Here is a 12,170-nt window from a genome sequence, read left to right as displayed (position 1 = left end):
ATAGAAGCCTATGTGTATAGCTATAGCTATAAATAAATGGAAACATAACTATATTCATAGTTAAGGCTACATTATGATTTGCAATTTAAAGTAGGATGTGAACCTATCCACATTGTTTAACTGTGTGCTGTTAACTACAGATGTGCCTTAACTCTGCTAACCTAGTAGGTTTCTAGGCATAGGCAGAACTTTGATCATGGTGTAACCTCATGTAAGCAATGCACAAATGTTTCAACTTAAGTTTAATTTTTGAAACAGCAGTTGGGACGCTACAGACCCACAGCAGTGGTTTACAAGTGTCCTGCTATAATGTGTCTTCTATGCCTATGGTATTATAACCTGTTCCTTCCCAACAAGTAATAGCAAGTATAGAAGACAGAAGAGCACTTATCCTTCTCCAGCTGTTGCACCACTTACTACTGAAACCTTCCACTAGGGCAGGGGTACTCAACCCCAGGCCCATCAAACCCAGCCCCAGGCCCATGGCCAATGGGCCAGCCCCAGACCTCAATACTGTGTAATCCAGCCCATAGGGCTGTTAACTGTGGCATGTAGGGTGGGGCAGGGGTCCAATCCCAGTGTCACAGGGCCCTGGAGCCTGATCCTGGTGTTCAGAGTCAGGCAGATGTGGCACAGAGCCCTGGAGCCTGATGCTGGGGTGGTGCAGGTTCCAGTCTAGCCCATGGAGCAGCTCTGTATCACTGCTCTGACCTGCAGGGCCAAAAGATTGAGAGTCACTACACTAGGGCATTCTTGGAGTGAAGTGAAGATTGTGGAGGCACCAGGATATGACTATTAGACATGGTTCTTCTTTCTGTCAAGGTTAGAAGCGGGGGGGGGGTTTAAACTAATTAAATGAAACTGTTTCTATTTGTGTTTTGAAGGTCATGAAACGAAGGCCATGCTAAGCAACAGTGGCCCTCGTTACAAACGCAGCAAGATAGAGCGACGGATGAACATGGATATTTTCTTCTGTGTGGGGCTCCTGTTCATTATGTGTCTGATTGGAGCACTTGGTATGCAATAACAATGTAAATCTCAGCTTCTGTTTGATGTGCTATTATACTTTGGGGTGATTTAAGGGTTGTTTTTATGAAGGATGTGAGTGATGTCAAAGTTGGTCTGAACAACCTTTACTCTGGCAAACCTCAACTTTCTTCATTCAAACTTCAGTGGTGAATTACAGGCAAATTAAAATTAAAATACCAAACCCGCATAATCCAGGTGTAAGAGAAAATTCTGCTCTGAGTAGAAATTTTTCGGGTCAGATTCATCATTGATTCCAGTATGACTTGCTAGATTACTAATCACAGAAGCTGTTACCTTCATTACTTTGCAACACATTGCATGACAGGCTTCCTTCCAGTTTTGATTGTCTATACTGTATCAATCAGCCCAGGTTCTTGAAATGTTGATGAAGAAAGTTTAAGTCTCAAGAGTTTTCCAGGAGCCACTGCTTTAGTGACTAGAAAGGTGGTGCTTCTTTTGTGGCCTCTAAGCATTTTCACTAAACTTGATCAGAGCCAACATTCCCATGTGCTGCTGCTGCGGTGGGATTTCATGCATGCAGAGTTGTATTGCAGAACACCTGTGAATTTTTCTAGAGGTTGGCCTGGAGTATTGTTATGTGATAGGCCAGAAAGCCATCAGATTAATACTTTTAGAAGTAAATGAGGATCAGAAAAGAGGAATCTACTTCAGTTGAGCAATAAAACTGATGTAATCACTTCTTAATTTTTTTGCTTCATGTTGCAGTGGCTCATAAATGGGATTTCAATTTGACAATCAAATTCTTCGTGAGAGACTTTATTTTCATTGTTCCTAGGCCACTGTCATACAGATCTAGACACTTGTCTTTTGTCACACTGATGTGAAAGGACTCTTTTGAGTAGTAAAATCCTTTGATACAAAGCTTGATATGTGGTCCCAGATGCAAAAAGAAATAAACATTTAAAGACTATTTTATTTGCTCATATTTAACAAAAAGGAAGACAAAACATAAAGCACTCTTTCTGAGTGAAACATGTAAAAAAGTAACAAGTCTGTTAGCTTTCATCCTTTCAAAATGTCTTTCAGACCAGAAAATAGTTTGCACTTTGAATGATAAACTTGCAGAACTCCTGTAATAAAAATCCTGTTGCTGAATTCATGATCAGTATTTTATTTGTAGATAATGCAAAACCAGGAGGCAGAAGTGATATGTGAGATGGAACAATAGCCCTTGTTCAAATAGAATAAAAGTCTATAGCAGCCAAAAGTGATTGCTGCCTAACAGGTGTTCTTGTGGCGAGCATGAAATAATTCTTAAAAAACTTTGCTCGCATCTTGGAAAGATGTACACCTTAGAGAGATGTATCCACAGTTGGTTTTAATAATACTTTTTAATCAGGAGTGTAGGCAGAGGTCAAAATTGACTGAAAAAGAAGGAGTGAACCAGTCAAGGTTTCATCTATTGAAATATGTCTGAAGACACAGGCACCATGAGGAAAGACTGCATTTCCAGTACCTGCCTCTTCTGTATCATCATATACTGGCTCCATATAGAAATTCATTTTGGAGCCAAAGGCATTTTTGGGCAATATATCTGGGAGACAGGAAAGAAAGATGTTGCAGTAATCCTGGTTTGATGTACTTGAACGCTGCACAAGAAATGTGGCTGATCTGCTAGAAAAAAATGGATGGATTTTGGAAATGCTGAGGAAGAAGCAGCATCAGTTTGAGGATATGGCCTGGTTATATGAAGCAAGGGAAAGGAAGAAATTTAAATTCTCAGAATACAGGTCTGTGGTGTCAACAGTAAGGCAGAGAAAAGGAAGCGAGGAAGGTGTAAGAAAAAAGAGGATGGACTCCATGTTAAAGTTATGAGGCCAGTGTTGAAGAAAGGAAATATCAGCCTAGATCAAGGGTTTTCAACCTTTTTTGGTTGGTGTATCCCTGGCGGCCGGGCAAGAAGCAGGGGGTCCCCTGGCAGCCGAGTGTGGGGGACAGAGTCCCCCCGCGGCTGATCGACAAGCATGGGGACAAAACCAGAAGTCCCGGTGGCAAAATGAAAAGCGCCGGTGGCAAAACCAGAAGCACCAGCAGCATAACCAGAAGTGCCGGCAGGAAAGCCGGAAGTGCCGCCAGCAACACTGGAAGTGCCCCCACCTCTCCGCACTGCTGATGCATACCCCCTGGGGCCTTCCCAAGTACCCCCAGGGGTACACATACCCCTGGTTGACAATGCCTGTCCTAGATGATGTTTTGAAACTGTATAAACCGATGTGATCATCCAGAGACAGAATGTTGAGAGAACTAAAATGGGTGAGGAAAAGAGCTCTGGGGAGACTCCTGCAGACAGTGATCAACTAAAAACACACACACTTCAAGTTCATAATTATTGTTAATGTAGGATATAGTAGTACACTTCTATAACATACTGATCAAGTGTAGAGTATGTTTTCAGCATTGCTAGGAACTATTGCCTGGCCCCTACTACAGAAAGAATGTAGATAAATTGGAAAGAGTCCTGTGCTGAGCAATAAAAATGATTAGAGGGTTGGGACATATGACTTAAGGAAAGGCTAAGGGTACTCGGCTTATTTAGTCTGGAGAAGAGAAGACTGAAAAGGGATTTAATAGGAGTTTTCAATTTCCTGAACAGTGATTACAAAGAGGATGAAGCTGGACTGTTCTCGGTGGTGAAAGATGACAGAATAAAGAACAGTGGTCTCAAGATGCAGCAAGGGAAGTTTTGGTTAGATATTAGAAAACACTTTCCTACTAGTAGAGTAGTAAAGCACTGGAACAGGTTACCCAGAGAGGTTGTAGAATTTCCATCCTGGGAGGTTTTTAAGACTCAACTAGTCACAGTCTTGCCTGAGATGATATATTTGAAGCTGGTCCAGCTTTGAGCAGGGGGTTGGACTAGATGACCTCCTGAGGTCCCTTCCAACCCTGATTTTCAATTATTCTGTTATTCTACTGTTTGAGAACACTTATTTATTTTTAATTAATTTGAGCAGCTGAGCCCACACATTCCACAACTTGGATATCACCAGTTTAGTCCAGTAAAATAGTGTGTATCTTTTCCACAGGCCATGGCATTTGGAATGGGAGTTTTTCAGAATACCCACCATTCAATGTCCCGGATGTAAATGGTTACTACTTGTCATTGGCACTTGCTGGTTTCTACATGTTCCTGACAATGATCATCTTGTTACAGGTAAAAGGAAGAAAACAAACTCTCTGTAATGGCTTTGAGATTCAGAAGGTGCATATAATGGCTAACCAAAAAAATTTCAAGTACCAGATGTTTGATACTTTGACTTTTCTTTTTTCTTAGCTTTTACAAATGAGCAACTGTATTTTAAAGAAATGCTCACAGAATGCTGTAGAGCAGGGGTTGGCAACGTATGGCCTGCAGGCCCAAGCCAGTCTGCAGAGCCACTGGATATGGCCAGCAGAGCCACAGGCTTTGCCTTTTCCCCATGCCCATGCCTGTGCCCATGTCCGTGCCCGTGCCCGTGCCCACGCTGGGGCCGAGCAGCAGAACTGTGCTGGGGCCAGAGAGCCAGAAGCTGTGCCCGCACTGTTTCTGTTTTTCCCTACCACTTCCTCCAAGGCTACCATCCGATTGCTGCTTCCAGCTGGAGAGAAGCTCTGCTGGGACTGGGCTGGGTAGGAGGCATGGAGGCAAAGAGAAGCAGGAGCAGCATGGAAGCATCTTTCAGCTCCCTGGCCACCGTGCTGCTCCCTTTCAGGTGGAAACTGCGCATGTACCACAGCTGGGGAACAGGGGGCTGGGAGAAGCAGGGGTGGTTTAGGCACACTTCTCAGCCAGAGGGGAACTGCACCAGGGCCAGGGGAGTGGAAGCTGCTACCCCTCCCCTCTGGCTGGAAGCTGCTCTCACTCAGGAGCTGGGAAGCACCTGGGGAGCAGGGGCCTGGCATGCCCAGCTCTCAGCTGTGTGGCTCTGTTGGGGGTGCAGGGGAAGCCTGCCACTGTTGATGTGCTGCTGAAGCCACCCGTCCCACATCAGACTAGACAAAGTTGCCAGCCCTTGCTGTAAAATATAACACTGTTAGTGTATGCTGGGCCATTACTGTAGTAGGCTGAAGTATTTACTCTCTTTAGCAAAAATCAACTTGATCAAGACATTTTTGTGTTTATAGACACTATTAAATACTGGCCAGAAAGGATTTGTTTATTTGCTAGAGATAAGATGTACATTTTAGCTGAAATAGAAGAACCAGATGCTCTGCCTTTGGGTGAGGCCCTTTTATCAGGAAAGCTTTTTAAGTATAAGAGCCCTAAAGCTCAATTCAAGTAAAATATGTGTACACTATTCCTTTTAAATAATAGATTTTTCTTTGCTTATTTTAACCCTTCACATGCATGTTGATAGGATGCATGTTGTTGTTTAAATAGTTCTAGAAATCATGATATACAGGTGTCCAAATCTCATATTTGTCCTCTACCATTTCAGAGTAAGAATTCTGCTTAGGAGCCCAAAAAAATGGTGAAACAAATTATTGTAGTTTTTACTGATGGGGAATAACAACTAGATAAGGCTGTGTTGATTTGGGAGAAAGAAATTAAAACTAGGAAACTCATATATTTGAGCCGCATTAAACCTAACAGAACGTTTTATGGGATGAGGGGAAAATGCATTTATTTTTCCTATTTATTGTTATAGCTGCTAAGATTTAAGCAGACAGAATTTGCTTAATATGAATGAAATATGAAGACGACTTTCTGAGCTATTGGTTGAATCCCTAGAGGAGCTATTTTTTATTAATGAAAACCAGTACTTCTGCATTTTAAGCTTTCAGAGCCTGGGGGGTAGAATTAAGGCAAGAGGTGGACATGATGCACAGAGGGGATGCTTATGGGATTTGCAAAGATATGCTCCATCCTTTTAAAGGAACAATAAGCCAGGGGCACCGCCATCTAAACAAATACCCTGGATGACCTGGGTGTCTAGTCCTGAAGCAGTCCCCCAGGAACTCAGGCAAAGCTTTCTTAGGACTCCACCTTGGATTTAGCAAGAAATCCATGGAACCCTAAATGCTTCAAATGAAACATTTCATGTTAATCAAGCCAGCATTTTTGTCTGAAAAATTTCAACCAGATTTAGTTGTGAACCCTATTTGAGCACTTTCAAATCTGATGGGGGCCTGCTGACCCACATTTGCTGCACCTATCCATATGTGGACATCATTTCCCCATTTCTGGACAGTTGTTGCTGGCAATTTATACTCAGTTTTAGAATATGACTTTGGAAAGATGTGTTGTTTTGTTCCTCTATAACATGTTATGACCACATCTGACACAGGATTTTCCTGGTATTGAAAAGTATGGAGAGGAACAAAACCTACTAATGAGGTGCTAACAACTTGAGGATAATTCTTCTTTCAGGTGTTGATCCCCATCTCTCTCTACGTATCCATTGAGTTAGTCAAATTGGGCCAAGTTTTCTTGATTCACAATGACATTGATCTGTACGATGAAGAGAGAGATTTTCCTATACAGTGTCGAGCCTTAAATATCACTGAAGATCTTGGGCAAATCCAACACATTTTCTCTGACAAAACCGGGACACTAACAGAGAACAAAATGGTGTTTCGGCGTTGTACTATCAATGGAAATGAGTTTTCACATCAGGAAAATGGTGAGAGATGTATATTGTTACGTTGGCCTTTCTCTTTGTATGACTTTTTGTATTTGACCCTACTGTACCTTTTCCTGACTGGTGAGGTGTAGGATTAGTTTGCTTTTTGGCAATGATGTCTTGATATGAAGGTTCATTTAAATTAAATGTGCTAGTCTTCATATTCCCACATCAAACATCTTAGCTTCTGCTCTACTTTGATTACTTATTCAAGTCTATGAGAAAGAAATTTCCTCTTAAATTCATACCTCTGCAGTAACTGCCAGCCACTGCTTTCCCAGATTCTCACTAAGTGAGATTAGTTGGTAATTAAACTCAGTAGGTCCAGGAGTAATTACCACACAATCAGCTGTGTGATATAGGGGAGAGGAACAATAATGCATTTGCTAGAGATGGCCCAAACTGCACAGTCGGCTTCTGAAGTTTCCTGGATTTGGGGGCTATTTGAGTTGGAGGTTTTGGCTAAGGTCCATTGCTGATAGTTACTTTGTCATTAATAAGTACTAATGGTTTAATCTCTCAGTCCTTACTGAGACAAAATTACCATTTGGCTTTAAACTCCCTTTGCTGTTCTGTTATTTCATTGGGAGTTTTGCCTATGTAAGTAGTACAGGATTAGACCCACAGCATTTATCAGGCATATAACTATTCCAGCTCCCCATAGTGCTTAGAATGTCATTAAGCTGCCCAGCCGCTGCCAAATAGATGTTTGTGCTGTGTGACTGAAAACATTACCAAATCTGTGGATTAATTACCATAGTTGATTCTTCTGTGCCACTGAACTGCAAAGTGCAGCTAAACACTAAGAGTGCTAAGAGAAATCCATAGAAGTCATCGTTCTCGTTTAAAATGTAACGTATTTGGTTTGCCATAACACACATTTAAGATGGAGGTTTGCCAAGGAACTGAACTGAGCGCTGAAGGTTTTCTGGTGACGGTTTTGAGTTGGTTTTAAAAAAATAAATTTCTCAGCACTGCTAATAATGCGCACACACACAAAAGAGACACAGTCTTGTTTTCTGTCTTACAGCCAAACGATTGGAGGCCCATAAGGATATGGACTTGGAAGATGCAGAGTGGACAAAATGTCAGCAAGTCATTCTTCCTGCTGTTGAGATTGAGAAACCAGCTGCTTTAAAACAGAAAAGTGCAAAATCTTTGAGAAGGTGTCAGAGTGCCAGGGCTCATGTTCCTGGACATGCAAGGAAGAGGTCATTGGGATGTTGTGACAGCTCCCAGTCTCAAGTGGCATTCAGCAGTACCATAGTAAGTAACACCAGGTTCAGCCAATAAAAATAGGATATATTTTTGTGAGACAGGGCAGTAGATAGGTGGAAGAACAAAAACAGTTAAGTAGGCTTGAATGAAATTTCCTAGATTGGGAATCAGGTACTACAGGATGCAGCTTTGTCAAGGATTCTAGATAGGACACCAAAGTGAACTGAAGTGTAATGCATAACGCCATGGAAAAGGAACAAACTGAGAAGCGTAGACAGTTATCATTAAAGATAAAATCCACTGAACATAATATGTTTCTAATACAAAATTACAAATATTAAGTCTAAGTTTTAGATAAAATATAGTTACCAATTTTTCAAAATTTAAGTACAAAAGTGTTGCATGTGTTTACATACACATTGGCTTCAGTAGGACTTAGTATGTGATTAAAATCGATCACGACAGGCTGAAAAATTCCACAACTTTGACAAATTTTGTCAGATTTTCCACATAAAAAATCAAAGAAATATTTCCAATGAAATTTTCTGTGAAAAAAAACTGAGCAGATTTTAAAATTTAAAAAAAAAAATTGAATTTAGAACAATTAAATTTCCTGCCCAGGGCAGGGTGTTGGACTCAATGACCTACTGAGGTCCCTTCTGACTCTAGGCTTCCAACCCTAACACCTATGAATCTATGAATCTATAAGTGTTGTTAAACCTTCCAGTGTCAACTAAAAGAGGTACAATTATTTTCTAAAATATTGAAACATCTATGAAGTAAATTCTTAAGTACCAGAGTACTCACTAGTTTGCATTCTGCAAAGATCACTCCCAGCAAGGGCATATGCCCATCAAGTCCTGTTGATCTTTCCCTTCAGTGTGTAAGTTTAAAAACACACTTAATTCATGTTCTTGCCTGGCTCACTCAGCTTCTCAGTCATATCAGTTAGCACTCTCATACATTCTGAAACCTATAACTGTATTTACCCATATCCAAGTCAAATTCAACTTTAAGATGAATAATTAGATGCTATACATGGAAAATTTCTAAATTTGTTATAATTTTCCATATGTAGCATCTAATTATCATAGGATCATCTTAAATTCATCCCCCCTACCCCTACTGCTACAGCAAGGAAAGCAGCGGCAGGGGATCAGATAGTGGGGAAGCAGGCATCCCTTTTCCCCTCTGTCTCCAGCCTCACCTTTTTCTCTGGCAGTCTGTCCATGCCCCCACAGTGTCTGCACCACCCCGCCCCCACCTGTCCCCCACAGACTCTATCCCAGTGCCTGCCCCCCCCCACAGGATCTGCCTTCCTGTCAGCTTCCCGTAGACTGCCCCCTTCACTGCCTGCTCTCAAAAGTGTTTGACCTCACTCCCAACACAGCTTACCATCAGATGCAGCTCCATCTCCATCTCCATTTCCTCCTGGGGCACAGCATGAAGCCCATGGAATTGTGGATCCTAACAAGCCCCATGGCCGCCTGAGTTGCGCCACTGCTGCTTGGTTGGGCTGAGTATGGAGCTTCCATGTGCTCCATGCCCTGGGAGGAAATGGAGCTGGAGCCCGAGCCACACCTGGCAGTAAGGGGGAGGGTACAGAGGCTGACTCTAGCTCTGACATGGGACTTGAGCCCAGAGTCAGAGTCTCCAAAGCAGCCTGCCTAACCTCCCTCACTCCCCCAATGCCTTGTACTCAAATCCAAGGCTTTCTTCCAATGCTAACTGGAGAAAATCCTTATCTTGGACTCAAGTAAATATGGTATTTCACATCAATCTTATAGATGGCAGCTGTTCACTGGCAGGTCAACCTTCATCATCCTATTGCCCCCATTATTACATTGAGAACTCTTCTATATCCATTTGCCTTGTGGAACATGCTATTTCAGGTGTGTGCAAGGAGTTTATTGTCTGATAATATTTTCTCTACTAATCATTTCTTGTTCAGCTCAGACTTCTCGTTTTCTTCCATTGTAAAAACAGTTTCTGAGGTGCCAGTGTAGAACATCCACTTCATAGAACAAGATTTGTTTCTGTAATTGAAATAGCCAATATTAGCTGTTGATGGGTCTGTCTTCTACTAAAGAAATAATATTAAGATATCTTCTTTGACAAATATGGCAGGGCATTAAATGAAGGCACCCAGTTATTGCTTGCAGTCTGTCTTCCAGATTCCTGCCTAGGCACTTTTCTCACAATGTATGTTACCATCTGTTAAGTGATGCATAGTGGTATCTTGGTGAGCTTGGGTAAGATAGCTCCCTGTTTATAAAATGGGGATAAAAAGATTTCCTTTGCCTGTGCTGTCTTTTTAAATGGTAAGCTCCTCAGGGCAAAGACTTTCTATGTGTTTGCATGACAAAACCAATGCTTCTAGGTGACACAGGTGTGCAAACATGCGGTAGACAAACAGGACAGCATACCAACCTTTTTTAGGACTAAACAATGATTCTGAAAGATCCCATCTGTAGCATTATGGAAGTGAAGAGACAAAGGTTAAATTAACAGAGCTGAATAGCAAAGTTTGTAAAGATCTTTTATAAAAGAGTATTTCTTTTTAAAAAAGTGTAAAACACTCAGTGGCTACCAGCAATTTTCAAAGAGAAATTCTCAAACCCAGGTATAAACAATAGATGTCATCTAGATTTTCTTGAATCTTTATCTCAACAAAATGCAGCTTAGAAATAACAGGAAGGGAATGAGCTTAAAAATAACAGAAGTATCCAAAGGTCACAAACAAGGATTATAAAATTTGTTAGTTTTTATTCACTAAATGCCAAGCTTCCAAGGGTTGTTTGCCAGGAATGAAAACTAGTAGCCCCAGGCAAAAGGAAAATTGAAGAACTTTCCACTGCTGAGAAGACACAGTGGTTCTTGGATAAAGATTAGGACAGCATCTGCTCTGAGCACCTGCACTGTGGGGCTATTGCCAAGAAAATAGTTAAAGCAGGAGAACATTAACATAATAGTATCCTATGCAATATATTAAGTTTAAATGGAAAGTAATTGCACCAAACAAAAAATATTTGGTATCTGTCACAAAATCTGTGCAGCCAAGTTAGGTAAAAGCACCATTATCTACGCAGTGATCACAAACCTACTGTAAAGCTGTCTTGCGTGAATCAGTGATGAGCAGTCTACTTTTTAATTGTGTTTGTACAATTGGTAGTTGATTGTGTATGCAACTCGGTATGTTTTTAGATGCTGTCCCTCTATCTTTAGTGCTGTTAGGATTGTCAAGCTAGTCAGCTACAAAAATTATTTAAGTTTGAATGTTTTATGCGTCATCCTCCTGTTTTTGACAGGTTCTGATGTTTTGTGTAGTCTAAGAAACTTTTGTCAATTAATATGTTAGTGTAACTCTCAGAAACAGATGATCCTGCTGCCTCCTTTATACCCTTTGATGAAGTTAATGAAAGTGGATGTGTTGAAGAAACCATTGTGGATTTCTTGGCAGAATAGGATAACATGATGCAAGAGGCAACATAATCTAACTCTTTAGAAGTGCTCTGTTTCTGTGTTCCTCCCAGTACGTGTCCACATTCATGCCCCTTTGTGAAATGTTGGTTTCTCCAGAAGCTTAAAAAGGAAGGGTGAGTTATGTGAAGTAATGGTTAACAGAAGAAGGGTAAGGTAGAGTGAGGAATTGACAGTCATGGATTTTTCTCTTAAATTATTTATTAATTCCATGTGCAACCTATAAGGAAAGGGTAGGTTTCATGTAGAATTCCTTTTGCATAGCCTGTCTCTTTTTGTTTCAACTGTCAGGTGTCTCTAAAGGGGCGAACTGTAAACCAGAGTGTCTACTAGCCTGGAAAACAAGGACAAGGCGCATCCTAAGAGTTTGCTACAAAACCCAGAGCCAGAGATGGTGCATGGTCTCTAATCAGACAGAGAAAAGCTTGCAGACTTGTAGATTCAGTGTGTGCAATCTACACAGCAACACTGTAAATGCCCAGCAGGGGGGTATGACTCAGGCCATAGAACCTCTCCCACCACCTACAGCGACTGGGAATGGAAAAGAGAGACGTAGGTAGCCAACTGATGTAGGTATCCAACAGTAGCAACTGGATACCTACATATCTACAAGAACAAATGAAGTAGTTGGATATCAAAGTGTTACTAATTATCCCTGAAAAATTAGAGGTTGAGTTGAAGTGAGGTTGAAAATAGGTCTATTTAATCTATTCTCAAGAATAAAGAGACATATTATTGAAATCTCAGAATCACCAACATTTCTGAAAGTCTCCGAATCGATTTGGAGGGTTCCAATTCGATTCAGAGAGATTAAAGGGT

At 41.2% G+C, this 12,170-nt stretch overlaps 1 protein-coding gene across 3 annotated transcripts in view; it reads left to right on the top strand.

Annotated features, from left to right (window-relative positions):
• ATP10B (ATPase phospholipid transporting 10B (putative)) overlaps positions 1 to 12,170 on the top strand; it is a 396,833-nt gene that overhangs the window by 344,182 nt on the left and 40,481 nt on the right. For all 3 annotated transcript variants that reach the window (XM_019506484.1, XM_019506483.1, XM_019506482.1), the window contains 4 exons: positions 885 to 1,016; positions 4,077 to 4,204; positions 6,401 to 6,653; positions 7,684 to 7,919. In XM_019506484.1, coding sequence (XP_019362029.1) covers positions 885 to 1,016; positions 4,077 to 4,204; positions 6,401 to 6,653; positions 7,684 to 7,919 — 749 coding nt within the window. The remainder of the gene's footprint in view (positions 1 to 884; positions 1,017 to 4,076; positions 4,205 to 6,400; positions 6,654 to 7,683; positions 7,920 to 12,170) is intronic.

This window comes from Gavialis gangeticus, unplaced genomic scaffold (assembly GCF_001723915.1).
Source record: "Gavialis gangeticus isolate Ggan-Ray unplaced genomic scaffold, GavGan_comp1, whole genome shotgun sequence".
Classification (NCBI taxonomy): domain Eukaryota; kingdom Metazoa; phylum Chordata; order Crocodylia; family Gavialidae; genus Gavialis; species Gavialis gangeticus.
The sequence above is the reverse complement of the archived record's forward strand: the minus strand, read 5'-3'. Positions and strand labels throughout refer to the sequence as shown.